A 21447-nucleotide genomic window follows, 5' to 3' on the forward strand; every position below is an offset into this window, starting at 1 on the left:
ACACTTTGTATTTTGTACTTATAAGTGATTTTTGCACATCCAGTGTACTAAGATTACGATTTACACTGTGCACATTTACGATTTATTCCTGTGTATTTTACAAATAAATTTAAGATTTTGGTAAAATACAATATTTGGTAAAGAATTTTGTTACACTTTTTGATGCCCCTTAAACAATACAATTTTTCTCACTCTATGGTGACCTGTTCTATTGAATGGCCTTCAGCACCACACTCCACATTTCTTTGGAAATTAGACAATAACTTATTAGACCATCCACTATACCAAGAAAAGATAGAGAATCGCCTACAGGAATATTTTCAACTAAATGTAGCATCCATAACTGACTTTAGACTTATCTGGGAGGCACATAAAAGCACACTTAGGGGGGATCTTATCAGCATGCAGTCCCATAACCATAAACAACAGTGCACTGCACTACAGACCACACTGAATAATATCACTATGACTGAGGAGAAACTTAAAAAAACACAGACGAACACAACACTGAAAAAGGACCTACAGACGCAGAGGGAAGTAGTTAATACCCTCTTAGACAAAGATTGCAAACTACTCAAACTCAAACTACAACAAACTTACTATGACAGCGATAACAGATGTAGTAGATTGTTAGCTCGCAAATTGAAACGGCGGACTCACCGCTCATATATTCTGTCTATCAGTGGACCAGGGAAAGGCATGGTTTACTCCACCTCTAGCATATCAGAGACATTTCGCACATACTATGAGTCCCTCTACAACTTGCCAACTGCTCCCACTACTGACACACCTAATATTACCCTCATAGAATCCTTCCTCAAGGACTTAGACATACCACAGGTCACCCAGGAACAAAAAGAATCTCTTAATTCCCCCTTCACTATGAAAGAACTTCTCTTGGCCATAAAAGACCTACCGACCGGAAAAGCCCCTGGCCCTGACGGCTTCACTAACTACTACTATAAAAAGTACAGTAAGATACTGGCCCCACACATGCTGACCCTTTTTAACTCCATCTCCAGTAAAGAACCATTCCTTAGCAGCTCTCTGGCCGCACATATAACACTGATCCCAAAGGAAGGTAGGGACCACTCGAGAGTCGAGAACTATAGGCTGATCTCACTACTGAACACCGACGTGAAGATATATGCCAAACTGCTAGCGGCCCGGCTGAACGCTTTACTTCCAAATTTAATCCACGCTGACCAAGTGGGCTTTGTTCCCACAAGAGAAGCTAAAGACAACACTGTACGAGCCCTTAATTTAAAAGACTATGTAAACCATTGTGGTATACCTACAGTGGTAATATCCACAGATGCTGAAAAGGCGTTCGACCGGGTCAGCTGGCAGTTCCTCCGGGTGGTCCTTATGAGAATGGGCCTTGGCGAGACATTTGTAGATAGGGTATTTGCAATGTACCATTGTCCGACAGCTAGAATCCGGGTAAACGGGTCTCTATCAGCCCCATTCGGGATATCTAATGGAACCAGGCAGGGATGTCCTCTATCCCCACTTCTGTTTGCCTGTGTAATAGAAATGCTGGCGTTAAAGGTTAGATCCACGGTAGACATTGAAGGAGTAAAGGTTAAGGGACATCAACATAAGCTGCTTCTGTATGCAGATGACGTGCTCTTTTTTTTGACGAATCCCATACAATCTATCCCAGGTTTATTGAAACAGCTAGATGAATTTGGAAAGATCTCAAACTTTCTTATCAATCAGAGTAAATCAGAAATCCTAAATATCAACATCCCAGAGGGGGACCTACCACTTATTACACGAGTATGTACATTTAGGTGGCAAAATAGCAAATTGAAATATTTAGGGATATTTCTAACCCCAAAGATTACCCAAATATTCGAGACAAATTTCTTACCTCTTCAATCGACTATAGTATCCACCCTGTCCTCATGGCGTAGGAAACCCCTATCCTGGATAGGCAGGATCAGCGCTTTTAAGATGAGTATCCTGCCAAAAATACTATATATCATACAGACACTACCCATAGCCCTTCCACGCACTTTTCTTACGTCCTTGCAAACTAAAATCTTTGAATTCATATGGAACAAACGCCACGCACGGATCAATAGGAAAGACATGTATCAGACATTAGATAACGGGGGACTGGGGGTACCTGACCTAGTCGCATACTGGAAGGCCACACACTTACAGAGAATAGTGGACTGGTACACTAACTTCAACTTTAAAATCTGGGTTCGCCTCGAACACGACATAGCTGGCTCATTACACTTGGGCACACGATGCTGGACGCCGTCAATTACTAGATCACCTCAGATATATGTCGCACACACAGTACAGGAGACCATGTCGATATGGGAAAGGATACTTGTAGAGTACCCTAACATCTCATCTACTTACTCTCCTCTCACCTCTTTCATCTCTAATAAAGAATTTGCCCCTGGCCTAGTAGCAAAGATAAAAAATGATACACAACCGGACAGGGAGTTGATGATGTGTCACCTAGGGAATGAAACTCAGTTGCTCTCTAGAACGGCCCTAATTGAAAAAGGCTTTAATTGTTTTAGAGATTGGTATTTTTATATGCAGTGTTATAACTACCTGTCAGGACATCCGCATAAAAGGAATATGCTGAGGTCACTGACGATACTCGAGTCCTTGTGCCATAAAGAATCTCCTACAAAACACACTCTATCAATGATATATGCACTACTGAAACAAAATGCACCAGGTCACACCCCTCACTTCATCAACAGATGGGGGGAAGAACTGGGAATCCAGATATCACACATTGACGCATCTAAGATATTTATAGCCATTAAGAGATCTGCCACATCTAGTAACCTTATTGAGTTAAACCTGAAACTTCTGCACAGATGGTATCTTACCCCATCAAGATGCCAGAAAATATTCAGGGATGCCTCCAACCTGTGCTGGAGGTGTCATGACCAAATCGGCCATATGGCACATATCTGGTGGCTTTGCCCTAAAATAACCCCAATGTGGGATGAAATCACAAAGGAAACGTCAAGGTTATTAGATAAAGCCTTACCAGTAGACCCACTCTTGTAGCTGTTTCACATCGTCCCCAAAAAATTCACTCCAGAGCAAACTAAATTATTTAACATAGCAAGTAACAGTATCAAGATACTAATAGCCAAGAACTGGAAAAGTTCTGTAATTCCGACCATTGCGCTATGGGTGCAGGAGTGCAACCGCTCCATACAGCTAGAGGAATACCATTACCTTAAACAGCGAAGGTTAGACAAGTACATACAGATTAAGATTCTCTGGGAAGAATACTTGAGGAATAAGTTTGATACCCGTAGGACATAAAACGCCAAAACGTATGACCTGAGATATTGGTAGGGGAGGTGGAAACTGGTATAGAGATATTAGAGGGGGAATACACGAGGGACACCAGGAAGCACAGTGTGTTGTTTTTCGTTTTATGTGTTATTATATGATTTATTGTTCTTTAACTTTCTTATTGTATGTTTATTTGTTAACAGCATTGTGTATGCACAATCTACACAGCTGTAAAGCCATATTGAGTTGTAACTCTAACAAAAGTACATACACAATGTATAATTTTCTATCTGCAAAATAAAACTATTTTTGAAAAAAAAAAAAAAAAAAAAAATTTTCCCTGTGTATTTTTGTGTGAATGTTTAAACTATTCGTTTTGTATGATATTGAAAATACAGATTTTATTGTGCACGTTTCATATGAAAATGCAGTATACGTCCCTTAGTGAGACATCCTGTTTTTAGGGTAAAAAGTGGCTTTAGATGATTCCACCAGGTAAATGGAAGGAATGGCGAGCATTTGTTAATAATCTCGCCAGCCCAGAGAGCATTAGATCATCGGGCCCTTAGTCCTGCCTAAACTCATGTACCCTTCTTGTCCCAACTTCCAAATGACATTATTTTAATATAGTGACAAAGAAAGCATGAAAGGCTTAAGTACTAGTTTATAAGTGGTGCTCTAATGTTAGTGAGTGTGCAATATCAAAATATCCCACCTGCGCTAACGTGCGTGCATATTACAAGTTCAAAGTAAATGCGACCACACCTTAGCTGGTTAGCCCGACTGGTTAAACACAGTCGGGATAGAATGCGGGTGATAGTTTTTTTTTTTTTAATTTGCACTCTCTCACACCCAAAGATTTTACTTGTAATCTTGTAATACGTGCACATTAAAAGTTTACTTCTGGCAGTGTTTGTGTGCTAAGTAGCGTGGCCCTAAGTGGGAAACCATTTTTTTGGTCTTCATGAAAACAATCTAGTAAATGTAGCCACAAAAAAACACATCATGTAACTTAATTGTGAAAATTGCAGGCTTTCAAATTCCTGTTAATTGTGAAAGTGCAGACTCTAGGATTAAGACTGCTATAATCTGAATAGTCATTGTTGCATTCTCTAGTTACCCATTTGTTACTGCCCCTAAACGGCTTAAAGAGTAGAGAAGGAAACCTAGGTAACAAAATGGTGGCATTCATTTCCTCAAGGATACTGAAAACTTTAAAACTGTGAGGAAAAAAGAAGTAGAAACAACTAATATAATTAAAAAGACACCTGCATATAATTGTCAGGCTAAACTTTGCATTTAATACATCATTCCATTCTAGCTGGCATTTAAATGTCCCGTTAATTAAGATTACAAAATATATATCACCCCAAACCATCTTTAATTGTAGTACAAATACTGTGGCATTTATAATATGAGTAGATATATATATGTAGCCTTACTATTTTCATTAAAAAGGCTTACCTGGTTATTTATGAAAGAAGTTGGCAGTGTCACAGTTACATTATCTGATAAATTGGTTATAGAAAGGTTTGAAACACTAGATGATATGACTTTGCTGACCAGAAACTGTTTTTGGGCATTTAGAAAAGAGTCCTAAGATAAAAAAGGGAAACAAGTGAACATATGAGAATATAAACATTTTCAGCAATACATAAAGGGGTCATGCATGAAGTAAATATAGCTGCAATCACATTAAAACTTGTGCTTCAGACCAGAACAAACAATCAGCTAATTTAACAATGTAAACATATCCAAAAAGTAATTGAAATAGTTTATACATAACTATGGTTACTAGGTTTTGCAGCAATAGTTTAAAGATATAGTAAAGTCAAAATGAAACTCTCACTATGCACACAGAGAATGCAATATTAATTAACTTCTATTATTTATTATATATTATGAAAAACATATCTAGATATGCTTAGGAGCAGCAATGCACCAATAGGAGCAAGCTACTAATTAATGGATGCACATATATGCCTTTTTTCATTGGTTTACTTGATATGTTCAGCTAGCTCCTTCAACAATTGATACACAAATCTGGCTACAATTTGGCACTATAGCTGCAAACCTTGAAAACCTGAAGTAAATTAATTTAAGGCTTCTTACATTATTAAAGTGAAAGTAAATCCTAGCGTTTTACAAACGCTAGGATTTACTATTGAAACAAATAAAGGGGACTTTCATTCATGAAGTATAAGATACTTCATGTAGAAAGCTCCTTTATTTGATTCAATCGATCGCTGCTCTTAGCTCCTACAGAAGCCCACGGCAAAAAAAACAAAGGGCTAAGAGGTGAGGTTCCCATGGGCGCCAAGCCGGATTTACCGCCTGGCTATTGGCTAAGAGGTAAAAAGGTCACCTCTTAGCCAAATTTTTTTTTGCCGTGGGCTGCTGTACAAGGTAAAAACGGCGATCAATTGAATCAAATAAATGAGCTTTCTACAAGAAGTATCTTATACTTTATTAATGAAAGTCCCCTTTATTTGTTTCAATAGTAAATCCTAGCGTTTGTAAAACGCTAGGAATTACTTTCACTTTAAAGGAATATGACACTCAACAAATTTATTTTGTGATCCCATTTAGCGATGTCAGGAGGACATGTAGCGTATCATGTCTGCCTGGCAGTTAATACATCTACTCTATGGTTTCTATATTTATGCTTAAAGTTTGCTTGTATGTGAATTTAACATTGGTTTCATTCAGAAATGGCTTGAACTCACATAAAGAGAGAGATGAAACCAGTGATTCTGATTGGGTAAGACCTTAAACTCTGCATTATTTTAAGATACTACACAATCACATTAAAAGTTATACATTGAACTGCAAATTAAAAACTAAGATGTAGTTTGTAATTTTATTTTAACAGTGAAATTCAAAATTAAGCTGTGCATCTATATATGAGTATAGTGTTTGGTTTATTTCACCATATTTTCACTGGATATGAGTTTAGAAAGTATCAGAGAAACCTACATAATTCATGAATGTTAATAGTAGAATATACTCAATATAAATAATAGGCTTGGATTTTATATGTTTATTTATATGTTTCTATTGTTTGCCAGGGTGCAATAGGTATGTGATCAACATATATTGGGCGTTGCCATAAGAGGTTATTTATCTAAAGTAAAACAATACAATAACATTGGAGTTTTCTTTGTGTTTAATATTTTCAGTTAGTATAATACCTATGTAATTGTTACCGGTACTGATTAACTGAAAGCTATGGTGATTCATGTCATGTTAATGTGTTCAGAAGAGTGCAGATTACCATGAACAGGGAAGTCTTGTCAAAGAAGTTAAATTGTACTCTGGAGGCAATTTCTTTGTCAACAGCTGATAAGTCGCTCAATAAAGATGCAGGAAGAACTACTGAGGCATCTCCTTGTGGAGGTGTTTGGGAACCTAATGAGACCTTTGAAACAAAAATAAAATAAATAATTTAAAAGGCAATACAAAAGACACATGAATGTAAATATGATTTAGTCCATCTGCCCTAAAATAGTATCATCTTTTTGAAATCTGGGAACTCATTTTCTGTTCAGGACAGCTTTACTTTATACAAAGCTGAATGTATTAGACATGTGCATGCCGGAAAATTTTGTTTCGTTTCGATTCAATATTTTTAAATTCTGTTTCGGATGCATTCGGATCTATTTGTTACATCATTCATTTGTTTCGGATGCATTCGGATTGATTCGTTATAGCGGTCATTCATTTCGGATGCATTCGGAAAGTTCGGTATGTTCGGATTAATTCGTTATGTTATGTTGATTTGGATGGTTCCAACCAACACAAAAGGAATAATTTCACTATTCTATCTCACTATATTTAATTGTAATATATCTCTATTCGTTTTTTTTTTAATAATAAATATGGAACGGCAAAAGGAATTGGGATTAGTCCAGAGAGTCAGACTATGGCCATTCGAATAAAACGAATGAATCCGAACTAATTCGGATTTTTCGTTACAAAATGATTTGTATTAGTTTTGTTTCATTACTAGGGTGGTTCGGAGATTCAGAAACATCCGAATCACCAGATTTTCATTCGAATTTTGATTTGAAATGAAACTAATTGCACATGTCTAGAATGTATGATTATTGCACCTGCCTGGCTGTTCAGCTATTGCAACATTATAGTTCCTTATCTCATGTGCATTGCATATGGCGGCATTGGTTGGTTTATAACCATTTTACATGTAGTGACATATGTGTGCATGGTAAGGTGACAAATGCATATTCTGACATTCCATCTGTTTTCCTCTAGTTGAAGTGAGGCAACAAGTATGCAGATTACCACTAAGATATCCACTGCATACTGTAGCTACCATATAGCTATTACATAGGCTTCACTACCCTAAGGAAGCTACAGATTTATTAGAAATTTAGCTTTAGTTCAAATATTTTGTATTTTAATTAAGACATTGGAGATACATTCTGCATTTTTTAAATCAAGTTACTTTGAAATAATTTCAATTAAATTGTATGACAAAAGCCTTCAGAATGTTAGAACTGTAAACACATAGATACTGTCAGGCAGCATGACTGAGCTTTTGACAGAGGTGTAGCTGCTAGTGGCACTAGGGTTCAGTTAAGAAGGAACTCATAACCACAGAGCATCCTTCTTTTTAGGCACTGTTTTATGGGCTAACATAATCAAACTTCATATTGGTGCACTCGTCTCAAATGCATGCCTTTGGCTGTCAATCAAGTATGTACATGAAACATATAGACAGATAAGAAGTTGCGCATGTTAACAGATCAATACATTTGGCAAGAAAATAATGCTCCTCTTGGCTATTCTGGAGCTGTACTTCTGGGGAAAGGAAAGTGTGTGTGTGGGGGGGGGAACTTGCCTAGATTTGCTCATTTTCTATACAATAGATCTACGGCTCTTACTTTTATGAAATGGAGGATTTTAATCTCAATGTCTATCTCCAACATAACTCAAATGAGTTTTTTTTTCCTCTGTAAATAAGCTTCACCAAGCAGTAATGTAATCTTCTGCGGATGAGAGCTAAAACTAAACTCAAAATGCCTGTCCAGAGGTGTTTTTTATTGCTGCATCCACCCCATAAGGGGACTGCTGTGTTTAAAACAGTACTTGGAGGCAAAAAGCGTGAGATATAGTATATCTGATTTGCATATCTTACCTAGAGTTCCCTGGTGCATTGGTAACAATGTATACAAAGAACTTCTGGGGAAAGACAAGAGGAAATACTTGCATAGATCTGCTCATTTTAAAGGGACACTGAACCCAAATTGTTTTCTTTCGTGATTCAGATAGAGCATGCAATTTTAAGCAACTTTCTAATTTACTCCTATTATCAATTTTTCTTCGTTCTCTTGCTATCTTAATTTGAAAAAGAAGGTATCTAAGCTTTTTTTTTGGGTTCAGAACTCTGGACAGCACATTTTTATTGGTGGATGAATTCATCCACCAATCAGCCAGGACAACCCAGGTTGTTCACCAAAAATGGGCCGGCATCTAAACTTACATTCTTGCATTTCAAATAAAGATACCAAGAGAATAAAGAAAATTTGATAATAGGAGTAAATTAGAAAGTTGCTTAAAATTTCATGCTCTATCTGAATCACGAAAGAAAAAAAAATTGAGTTCAGTGTCCCTTTAATCTCATGCTTTTATCTCTACCATAACTCAAATGAGTCAGTCGGTTCTTACTAGTTTTGTTTAGTCTGTCATAATAATCGTTTGTTTGTTTGTTACAGGAAGTCACAGCTGGTTGAAGAGTAGATTTCCAATGTCCACTGTTTTTCACAGTGGACCCCTAATCAAAACTAGTTTGTTATTTATGACGACGACACACACAGTGACATAAAGAATGGCTAAAAAACTGCTTATATGGAAGCAAGTAACTGGTTCTCTTTAGCTCACGTATATCAGTCTACCTCAAGGAAGGTTCCTAGAATCAGACATTATAAAATTACCTGTAAACCAGATGATGAGCCAACACCAAATGAAGTTTCAGTGAAATTGTTGGGGCTGATTTTATTAACTGCCAGTACTAAGAACTCAGAAGTGATATTGATTGATTTACCCGGAAAGTTCAATTTTAAGCCAACTGTGTCCACAACCTTTATCAACCTATTAAAAAGATAATAAACATATTACATTTATGTGAATTGCTAGGGACTATAAAGCGTTATTGTGTATGTAGCAGTTCAGGGATACACCCCTTAAGAACCCTGGTGAAATCCATGTTCCCATTCTATTTTGCTAATTAGGGACGAATGTAGAATATTGTGGGGTCAGATAAACTTCAGCATTTTGAAGGAAAGAACAATCGGAGGTATGGGACTGCAAATCCTTAAAAAGTTAGTAAAGTAAAAAATAAACTTTTATTGTTCAGACAGAGCATGGAATTTTCCAATTTACTTCTATTATCAAGTTTGCCTCATTCTCTTGGTGTCTTTTGTGGAAAAGTATACCTAGGTAAGCTCAAGAGCAGCAATGAACTACTGGGAACTAGCCGCTCCCAGTAAGCCTCTTGCCATTGGCTCACCTGATGTGTTCGGCTAGCTATCAGTAATGCATAGCTACTAAGAGAATAAAGCAAATAGAAGTACATTGTAAAGTTATTATTGTATGCTCTTTCTGAAACATAATAAAACATCCAGCTTCATATTCCTTTAAAGGGATATTCCAGCCAAAATTGGAAACCACATAGATGCATTTCAGTATTGAACAGAAGCATTTTTGTAATATACATGTATTAGCAAAAATGCTTCTAATAAAAGCTATAGCTGTTTTAAAAGAGTATTTACATATGCAACGTGCACCAGCATTTTAACCACATCACTTTCTCAGAGAGCCTTAGGTGCTTGTACCATCTGGTAATGATTCAATTTGTTAATTGCTGACATAATACAAGCCCCACTGATGATCTGAGCAGCTGCAGTATTTAAAATGTGGGTGCAGTGACAATATCTAGCTATACTTCACATGCACGTGCAAAGAAAAATGCTAGCACTAAAACAGTGATAACTTTTACTAGAAGCATTTTTGCTAATACATGTATATTGCAAATATGTTTCTATTCAAAGATGTAATTAATCTATGTGCATTTAATTTTTGACTGGAATGTCCCTTTAAGTAAACCAAAGGAATGTGTGGAAAGGAAAAAATAAATGTTGGTTGTTTTGGTGGCCTAACAACCACAGAATATCAATTGTTATTGCATATAATTATATAAAAGGACAATAAAGTAAGGAATGCTACTGATTGAAAAAATCCTCTTGTCATCTAATAGTAAATTGTGTGTCTATAGGGTTAACAATGAAGTCCTAAACCTTACTAAGTTCATCCCCACTACACTCCCGAGCCAATAACAGGCTACTTGGCATCAGAATAACTTGCTTTCAAAAATGACCTTATATCAGCTGAACCATACCAGCTGGTAATTTTATCATCTTTTTTTTAGACTTTCTGATGCTCCAGTCTGATGCCAGAAAAAATGAAGGATGACCTTAGCAAGGTTTCATGGTTTATTGTACTGATTATTCCTTAAACCAAATGCTACTTATGACAGTGCAATTTTAGGTGTAACTGTCATAGCTATGTAGCTTTTGTCAATCTTAAAGCTAACCCAGATACTAAGGTAGGATAGCACAGGCTGACATACTTCAGGGTATGAGGCACTGGCAGCATCCAGTTGCTAGGGAGAAGTCTTAAAGGGACACAAAATCCATTTTTTCCCTTTCATGATTCAGATAGAGCATGCAATTTTAAGCATCTTTCTTATTTACTCCTATTATAAATTGTTCTTCATTCTCTTGCTATCCTTATTTGAAAAAGCAGGAATGTAAGCATAGGAGCTAGCCTATTTATGGTTCAACCCATGGGTAGCACTTGCTCATTGGTGGGTACATTTAGTCACCAATCAGCAGGCACTATCCAGGTGCTGAACCAAAAATGGGCCGGCTTCTATTCTTACATTCCTGTTTTTTCAAATAAAGATACAAAGAGAACAAATAAAAGTTTATAATAGGAGTAAATTAGAAAGTTGCTTAAAATTGTGTGCTTTATCTGAATCATGAAAGAAAAAATTGGGTTTTGTGTCCCTTTAAGTTGCTGATCAGGACTAGGTACGGTATAACAGGTGCTAGAGTGCAACAGAGTTGACAGCAGGCCAATGTCATACACAGGAGTCAGGCAATAAGCAGAAAGGCAAGACAGAGTCAAGGTCAGTTCAGGAAAAGGGTCAAATACTAGAGTAATGGTCTAGATTACTAGGCAGATAAAAAGGATGTACAAACAAGGCATTGGCATTATACTGCATATATTATGCTAATTTGTATTCTTTAGTGTTATACGTTTTCTATGTATTACTTATGAAGCACCACCACTCAATCAAATACAGACACTTAACATAAAACATAAATCCTGAATAAATATTTACCTTTCTGATACAGGAGTTATAAGGTTCTGGGATATGTTTAAAAAGGTGTTCAAGACACCAACCAACTTAGTTGCAGTTTTAGGCTTCACTTCTCCGGATAATAGGTTTTCAATATTAGACACAATGTCATGGACAACTGATGCATTAAGGTTTCCAGAAGACAAAATGTCATGTAGTTTATCCAGTGCAGCTCCTGGTAAACAAAAAAAATAAAATAAACAATTTACAATCAAACACTTCAAATCATAATGTTTTTATAAAAGACAAACCTACTTTACTGTACAGTTAAAATGAAAACAAATATGTACATTTTTCCTAAATAATATCATATTTTGTTTTAAGGGACACTGAACCCATATTTTTTCTTTAATGATTCTGATACAGCATGCAACTTTCTAATTTACTCCTATTATCAATTTTTCATCGTTCTCTTGCTATCTTTATTTAAAAAGCAGGAATGTGATGCATAGGAGCCGGCCCATTTTTGGTTGAGACCCTGGGTTATGCTTGCTTATTGGTGGGTAAATGTCAACCTCAAATAAGCAAGCGCTATCCGTGGTGCTGAACTGAAAATGGTCTGGCTGCTAAGATTTACATTCATGATTTTCAAATAAAGATAGCAAGAGAATGATGAAAAATTTATAATAGGAGTAAATTAGAAAGTTGCTTAAAATTGCATGCGCTATCTGAATCATGAATGAAAAGATTTGGGTTCAGTGTCCCTTTAAGGTGATTATGTTATAGATACATATTTATAGTAAATTATGAAATGGGGAACTAATTGTTTGAAGAAAAAAAAAAAAAAGATAATTTTATGTCACTCAGTAGGCAAAGACCTAGGTGACGATTCTATAAAATTTGTTGGTCTATGCGTGGTTTTCCACACCAACACTCGCAAGGGCAGCCCTCATGGAATTCGATAAAAAAAAGGGGCGAGATGTCTCCCATACAAATAATGAGAGCTCTCTGCTAGCTAAATGTTTACAATGTAGGACAAAGTACAGAGGAGAAAACAGGTGTGTTTAAAAAATTGAATATTACCCTTAATTCAAATCAAATGACGGTGTTTTCAGTGCATTGTACCTTAAATTTGCTGTAATTTTTTATGCATAGGTTTTCCTTTCAGAGTAATTAGTGTTTTGAGTATTTTGGTGAAAACTAGCCGCTTTTTAACTAACAAGAAAAAACTGTGAAAACTGTAGAGTGAAAATATTTATAGAATTACGCTGGGATTTGAGAGAAAATTTTATATACGGCCATGGAATACCCATGTTTAGCCAATCTTACGCAAAAATAACAATTATGCTATGTATTTGGTACTTCAATGAGCACAAAAGGGTATATTGGTTACTGTGCTGGGAATTGCTATTAAGCCTATGAAAACAAGAGGACTAAGATAAATATGTGATAGGGTATAAGAGATATTTAGCCAAAAACTAAATAACCTTAAATCATAGGCGCTAATAAAAGCTTAAAATAGTAAAATGAATATATAAAAGTGAAATGAATATATAAAAGTGAAATGAGTGAATTAATTTTGCAATGTGCACAAGCCAATCTTGGTCAAATAAAATAATCCAAGTAAGAATATAAAATAATCCAAATAAGTATATAAAAATTATATGAATTTAATACAGCTTAAAAAATTAATACAGGTTAAAAAATTATGTATACATAAAATTATGTGTTGATCAGGCGCAATAGTTAGTGTAGTATACATGCGGTGCAAAATAGAGAAATTGCAACAAACAATCTAATAAAAATAAAAATCAAATGCTACATTAAAAAGCTACACTAAGAGATTAGCTACACAAGCTAAACAAGCTACAGTGAAATAGAGAAAGATGGCAAGACAAAAAACAACAGTGTTGTTCACTTTTACAACTTCTTGGAATAAGAGCAATACGTTTTGACCCGTAGGAGCTTGAGAGACTCATTACGGGTCAAAACGCATTGCTCCTATTCCAAGAAGTTGTTTGTCCCTCCAAGGCTCCCGTAAGGATTTGGCTCAGCTACTCTTCAGCAGCAGAAGTAATTCAAGCTGAAATTGCACCACCATATTGGAATGCCACGCTGAGAGTTTGTTGCTGTTACCGTAAAGGTTGCCACAGAGGAGAAACACACGCCTTGATACCATTCCCGGTATAAGTAAAAGTGAACACCTTTTTCTGGTATCTCTTCTGCCATTTGATTTGGATCTTTATATATTCCAGCTTCTTCATGTGACATCTGATCCTTGAGTTTTCCGACAAACACCATTGATTCATCTCTATTCTAAAATTATTTGGAGACCGCATTTCTGAACACTGTTGTTTTTTGTCTTGCCATCTTCCTCTATTTCATTGTAGCTTGTTTATTGTAGCAAATCTCTTAGTGTAGCTTTTTAATGTAGCATTTGATTTTTATTTTTATTAGATTGTTTGTTGCAATTTCTCTATTTTGCACCGCATGTATACTACACTATCTATTGCGCCTGATCAACGCATATCATTTTATGTATACATAATTTTTTTAACCTGTATTAAATTCATATAAATTTTATATACTTATTTGGATTATTTTATATTCTTACTTGGATTATTTTATTTGGCCAAGATTGGCTTGTGCACATTGCAAAATTAATTCGCTCATTTCACTTTTATATATTCATCTCACTTTTATATATTTATTTTACTATTTTAAGCTTTTATTAGCGCCTATGATTTAAGGTTATTTAGCTTTTGGCTAAATATCTCTTATACCCTATCACATTTTGTACTTCTAACAATGAATTTCTATGTGTTTTTTGCATATCCAGTGTACTTAAAGGGCCATTAAACCCAAAAAATGTATTTCACGATTCAGATAGAGAATACAATTTTTAACAACATTCCAATTTACTTCTATTATCTAATTTGGTGCAATCTTTAGATATCCTTTGTTAAAGAAATAGCAATGCACATTGCTGAGCGAATCACATGAGGCATCTATGTGCAGCCACCAATCAGAAGCTACTGAGCCTATCTAGATATGCTTTTCAGGAAAGAATATCAAGAGAATAAAGCAAATTATATAATAGAAGTAAATTAGAAAGTTGTTTAAAATGGTATTCTCTCATCAGTTGACTCATTGAATTTACAAAACCTTGGAAAGAGGAACTCGCCAGGGTTGCCCTCTCTCCCCACTCTTGTTTGATGTGGCTATTGAGCCCTTGGCAATTATGATAAGACAAAGCTTGGAGGGAATAAAGATCTCAAATCATGAGATGAAAATTGGTCTATATGCAGACGATACTAAAATTAACATCCCAAAGCTCATGCAGATAATTGATCATTTTGGTTCCTTTGCAGGATACAAAATAAACGCATCCAAATCAGAAATCTACTGGATTCATAGGAATAGTGACTCATGTATAGATAATCCATTCAAAAGAGTAATAAATTCATTTAAATATTTAGGGATAAATATCCCGACGAAATCTGACAATTTATATGAACTAAATATACCTCCAATTATCAGACAAATCAAGGAAAAACTCAGAACTTGGCAAAGCTTACCACTTTCAATTTTGGGACGAGTGGCATTGTTTAAAATGGTCCTCCTCCCGAAACTCTTATATATACTTCAGAATGTCCCAGTTATTCTTTTTGAAAAGGATGTACGGCTGACCAACAGTTTAACTAGTCAATTTCTTTGGCAGGGGAAAAAAGCACGAATATCTATTAACAAGCTTTCTCTTTCATGCAAGCTGGTAGGTCTGGCACTCCCAGATATTAGGGCATACAACCTTAGCTTCTTGGCACGTATAGCGACTGGCTGGATTCTGTCTAAAGACTACATTTTAAATAATCATTTTGAAACTAATATCTGTGACCCCTACCTCCGCTTAGCACTACTACATTCCCCTCCTAAAGAGGTACCTCCAGAAATTAAAAAGCTTAAAACCATCCTCAATCCTATCAAGGCATGGTGGAAAATATCAAAGCTCCTCTCTATTAACCCTAAGGTTACGAATTACCTTCCCCTGATAGGGAACCCAAAATTCCAACCTGGACTACATTCTGAGGTTTTTAAGAGATGGCATAACTCTGGATTAAATAAAATGATCTTATTGATAGATAATGATAGAAAATCCATTAAAACATTTGAAAAACTAAAAGGAGAATATAACCTACCGAATAAAGATTTCTTTGCCTATTTGCAGATAAGGCATTTTCTTTCTGAAATTATCAGAGAGGAAGGTTGGTGTTGGAAGCTAGGTAAACTTGAAAATTGGATTACACTTATGAATACTGGCCGGATGTCTATTTCTGTGTGCTATCATCTTCTGGGTGTCAATAGGGGCAACTTAAATCTGGCAAGACTTGCCTCAACATGGGCCTCACTGTCAGAGCAGAACAGGGTGAACTCAAAAACTCTGCAATATTCCACAAATAAAGTGGCAAAGATAACTCTCTCTGCCACATGGCGGGAAGCACACATTAAAGTGCTCCATAGAGCATATTTTACTCCGGAAAAGGGCCGCAGGGTACACAACTCAGGCTTTGACAAATGTCCTAAATGCTCACTCCCAGCAGCTGACATTGAACACATGTTTTGGTTCTGTCCAAAAGTGAGAAACACTTGGCGTAAGTTAGAATACTGGCTGAATAGGGTACTGAAAATTCCCTCAGTAACCCTTACCCTATATCAGATCATATTATGTATTGACAATTTAAATAAGCGTCATCCTAACGACAAACTCATCTCCATCTCTATCTTAGCTACCAGATATTTGATTTGTAAAAAATGGAAAATGCGCTCTGTACCTAGTGTGTCTGAAATTAAGAATTGTTTCAAAAAACAATGTCTATTAGAACAGAAGGACACAGACATAGATAATGAAGAAGACATAAGGAATTTTTTTAATAAATGGGCACTGTATATTAAGTCACTCTCTGAAAATGAAAGAGAATATATGATTCTTCCTTTTCAAAATTCGGAACTGATTCTGTTAGGTATCTGGTAGATGGGGTGGTGGGGGACATGAGAGAGAGAGAGTTTCTTCTACCTGTTTTTTTTTTTTTTTTTTCCTTCTCTCTCCCTTTTTGTTTGTTTGTTTATGTGTTTTGTTTTGTTGTTCTTCCTACCAAAAAAAAAAGAAAGAAAAAACCCAACATAAAGTGATTTAAGGTATTAGTGTTTGTTTTTTGGACTTTAAGAAAAGTAATCTCTCCTTGGAGAAGACTAAGGGCTAGATGCCATCAAATATAATCTGCTCTTTTTTTTTTCTCTTCTCTTTCTTTTCTTTTTGGGCTGAAATTATGTGAACCTTCAGATGATGATAACTCTTTTTTGTTGTTCTTCTTTTTTTTGTGAGCCAAGTCCGTATTATTGTATACCATTACTTTTTGTTGGTTAATAAAGAATAAATTTAAAAAAAAAATGGTATTCTCTATCTGAATCATGAAAGAAAAAAATTGGGTTTAATGTACCTTTAAATTACTATTTACCCTATGCATATTTAATACGATTTATTCCTGTGTAATTTATATCGAAATTTTACGTTTTGATAAAATACAATTTTTGGTGAACAATTTTGTTTTGATTTTTAATACAATTTTTCTCCTGCATATTTTTGTGTGAATGGTTCAGTTATTAATTTTGTGCAATTTTTAAATTATGAATTTAATTGTGCACTTTTGTAATATATGTATCTCCTGCACATAAGAAAATGCAGTATAAGCCCCTTAGTGAGACACCCTGTTTTCAGGGTAAAAGTGGCTTTATATAATGCCACCATCGAAATAGAAGGACTGGCAAGCATTCTTACAGAATCTCACAAACTTAGGGAGCTCTAGATAATCGGTCCCTGGGAGTACTACATTGGTTAAAACAACTAAACATGATATAAAAGCTGATTAGCTCTTTTCAGTGCATCTAATGGTACTGCACAAAGCACAGATGTTAATCTCAACATTTCAATTTACATTTATAGGAGAAGAAAATCATTATGTTTATTGCTAATTAATAAAACCATAATGAAATGAGCAAATACACAAAAAGAAAAAATATATAGAAGGCCCGTATGTGAACTCTAGATAGAAAGCAATCATTTCAAAATTATTGTTATGATATCTTATTAACTGTAAAAGAACATACATTGTAAATTAAATACAGGTAAAAAAACAAACATTCACCCATCATCATAAAAAACAATGAGACTATTTTTTTTAAAGTGATGGTAAATCCAAGCGTATAAAAAACCCTAGGATTTACCATCATTAAAAATAAACATTAGTGCCGCAAGTATATATCACTAAACTCAGCGCCTCCAGCCGCTCACGGCACATCATTCTTCTCCAATGAGGTGACGTTTCCACCTCTAAACCAATAACCATGGTAGGGTGTCAGTTGACATATGTGGCTATTGGTTTAGAGGTGGAAACATCACGTCATTGAAGAAGAGCGCTGTGCCGTGGGGGACCGGAAGTGCTGAGTTAGCGATATACTTGCGGTACATATAGGGTGAGTTTAACACCGTTCTTTAGTAAATGATGACTGAAACTAATGTTTATTTTTAGTGATGGTAAATCCTAGCGTTTGTTATACGCCTGGATTTACCATCACTTTAAATATAGCCAATGATAAAAAAAAATCTTGGGGAAAGGTCTTTACTGTTAAAACACACACACGATCATAATGCTTGATGATAATGGCTCATTTGTCATAAAAAGCACAAAAAAATAAAAAAATAGAAAAGGCACAAAAAAAATACAAAAACTGTTCCTTATAAATGAATGAAATTTTCAGTAAGATGCTTATGAGCTCTTTGCCCCTCTCACTGTAGCCCGGTGACAATCAAAGTAGCTTGAAAAATGTTAATACTACATCCCTGTGCTTATAGTTTCAATTTGTCAGTTTGATAAACTATTCCATTACAAGCCTGATGTTAAAAATGCTTCTAAATTTGGATAGAACAAACAAAAACAGAATTTATGCTTACCTGATAAATTACTTTCTCCAACGGTGTGTCCGGTCCACGGCGTCATCCATAACTTGTGGGAATATTCTCTTCCCCAACAGGAAATGGCAAAGAGCACAGCAAAAGCTGTCCATATAGTCCCTCCTAGGCTCCGCCCACCCCAGTCATTCGACCGACTGACAGGAGAAAAAACAGGAGAAACTATAGGGTGCCGTGGTGACTGTAGTTAAAGAAAGAAATTCATCAAACCTGATTAAAAAACCAGGGCGGGCCGTGGACCGGACACACCGTTGGAGAAAGTAATTTATCAGGTAAGCATAAATTCTGTTTTCTCCAACATTGGTGTGTCCGGTCCACGGCGTCATCCATAACTTGTTGGAACCAATACCAAAGCTTTAGGACACGGATGAAGGGAGGGAGCCAATCAGGTTACCTAAACGGAAGGCACCACGGCTTGCAAAACCTTTCTCCCAAAAATAGCCTCCGAAGAAGCAAAAGTATCAAATTTGTAGAATTTGGCAAAAGTGTGCAGGGAAGACCAAGTCGCTGCCTTACATATCTGATCAACAGAAGCCTCGTTCTTGAAGGCCCATGTGGAAGCCACAGCCCTAGTAGAGTGAGCTGTGATGCGTTCAGGAGGCTGCCGTCCGGCAGTCTCATAAGCCAATCGGATGATGCTTTTCAGCCAAAAGGAAAGAGAGGTAGCAGTAGCTTTTTGACCTCTCCTCTTGCCAGAATAAACGACAAACAGAGAAGACGTTTGTCTGAACTCCTTTGTTGCTTCTAAATAGAACTTTAAAGCACGAACTACATCTAAATTGTGTAACAAACGTTCCTTCTTTGAAACTGGATTCGGACACAAAGAAGGCACAACTATTTCCTGGTTAATATTCTTGTTAGAAACAACCTTTGGAAGGAAACCAGGTTTAGTCCGCAAAACAACCTTATCTGAATGGAACACCAGATAGGGCGGATTGCATTGCAGAGCAGATAACTCAGAAACTCTTCTAGCAGAAGAAATAGCAACTAAAAACAGAACTTTCCAAGATAACATCTTGATATCTATGGAATGTAGAGATTCAAACGGAACCCCTTGAAGAACTGAAAGAACTAAATTCAGACTCCAGGGAGGAGTCAAAGGTCTGTAAACAGGCTTGATCCTGACCAAAGCCTGAACAAAAGCTTGAACATCTGGCACAGCTGCCAGTCGTTTGTGTAGCAAGACAGATAAAGCAGAAATCTGTCCCTTTAGAGAACTCGCTGATAATCCCTTATCCAAACCCTCTTGGAGAAAGGAAAGGATCCTAGGAATTTTGATCTTACTCCATGAGAATCCCTTGGATTCACACCAACAGATATATCTTTTCCATATTTTATGGTAAATTTTTCTAGTTACAGGTTTTCTGGCTTGTACCAGAGTATCTATCACAGAATCCGAAAACCCACGCTTAGATAAAAACAAGCGTTCAATTTCCAAGCCGTCAGCTGGAGGGAAACTAGATTTGGATGTTCGAATGGACCCTGTACTAGAAGATCCTGTCTCAAAGGTAGCTTCCATGGTGGAGCCGATGACATATTCACCAGGTCTGCATACCAAGTCCTGCGTGGCCACGCAGGAGCTATCAAGATCACTGAGGCCCTCTCCTGTTTGATCCTGGCTACCAGCCTGGGAATGAGAGGAAACGGTGAAAACACATAAGCTAGGTTGAAGGCCCAAGGCGCTACTAATGCATCCACTAGAGTCGCCTTGGGATCCCTGGATCTGGACCTGTAGCAAGGAACCTTGAAGTTCTGATGAGACGCCATCAGATCCATGTCTGGAATGCCCCATAATTGAGTCAATTGGGCAAATATCTCCGGGTGGAGTTCCCACTCCCCCGGATGGAATGTCTGACGACTCAGATAATCCGCCTCCCAGTTTTCCACTCCTGGGATGTGGATCGCAGATAGGTGGCAGGAGTGATCCTCCGCCCATTTTATGATTTTGGTCACTTCTCTCATCGCCAGGGAACTCCTTGTTCCCCCCTGATGGTTGATGTAAGCAACAGTCGTCATGTTGTCTGATTGGAATCTTATGAATCTGGCCCTTGCTAGTTGAGGCCAAGCCCTGAGAGTATTGAATATCGCTCTCAGTTCCAGAATGTTTATCGGGAGAAGAGACTCTTCCCGAGACCATAGACCCTGAGCTTTCAGGGAGTCCCAGACCGCGCCCCAGCCCACTAGACTGGCGTCGGTCGTGACGATGACCCACTCTGGTCTGCGGAAGCTCATTCCCTGGGACAGGTGATCCTGGGTTAGCCACCAACGGAGTGAGTCTCTGGTCTTCTGATCTACTTGAATCACTGGAGACAAGTCTGTATAGTCCCCATTCCACTGTTTCAGCATGCACAGTTGTAATGGTCTTAGATGAATTCGCGCAAAAGGAACTATGTCCATTGCTGCAACCATCAACCCTACTACTTCCATGCACTGAGCTATGGAAGGTCGTGGAACAGAGTGAAGAACTTGACAAGCGTTTAGAAGTTTTGACTTTCTGACATCTGTCAGGAAAATCTTCATTTCTAAAGAATCTATTATTGTCCCCAAGAAAGGAACTCTTGTCGACGGAGACAGGGAACTCTTTTCTATGTTCACCTTCCACCCGTGAGATCTGAGAAAGGCCAGAACAATGTCTGTGTGAGCCTTTGCCTTTGAAAGAGACGACGCTTGTATCAGAATGTCGTCCAAGTAAGGTGCCACTGCAATGCCCCTTGGTCTTAGAACCGCTAGAAGGAACCCGAGTACCTTTGTG

General features: G+C 36.9%; 1 protein-coding gene across 8 annotated transcripts in view; it reads right to left on the reverse strand.

The window, feature by feature from the left end:
- ADGRG2 (adhesion G protein-coupled receptor G2) overlaps positions 1-21447 on the reverse strand; it is a 308878-nt gene that overhangs the window by 33835 nt on the left and 253596 nt on the right. For all 8 annotated transcript variants that reach the window (XM_053706390.1, XM_053706388.1, XM_053706386.1 and 5 more), the window contains 4 exons: positions 11714-11906; positions 9243-9399; positions 6563-6706; positions 4753-4884 (listed from right to left, as the gene is read on the reverse strand). In XM_053706390.1, the coding sequence (XP_053562365.1) occupies positions 4753-4884; positions 6563-6706; positions 9243-9399; positions 11714-11906 (626 nt within the window). The remainder of the gene's footprint in view (positions 1-4752; positions 4885-6562; positions 6707-9242; positions 9400-11713; positions 11907-21447) is intronic.

The sequence above is a fragment of the Bombina bombina genome, chromosome 3 (assembly GCF_027579735.1).
Source record: "Bombina bombina isolate aBomBom1 chromosome 3, aBomBom1.pri, whole genome shotgun sequence".
NCBI classification, from domain to species: domain Eukaryota; kingdom Metazoa; phylum Chordata; class Amphibia; order Anura; family Bombinatoridae; genus Bombina; species Bombina bombina.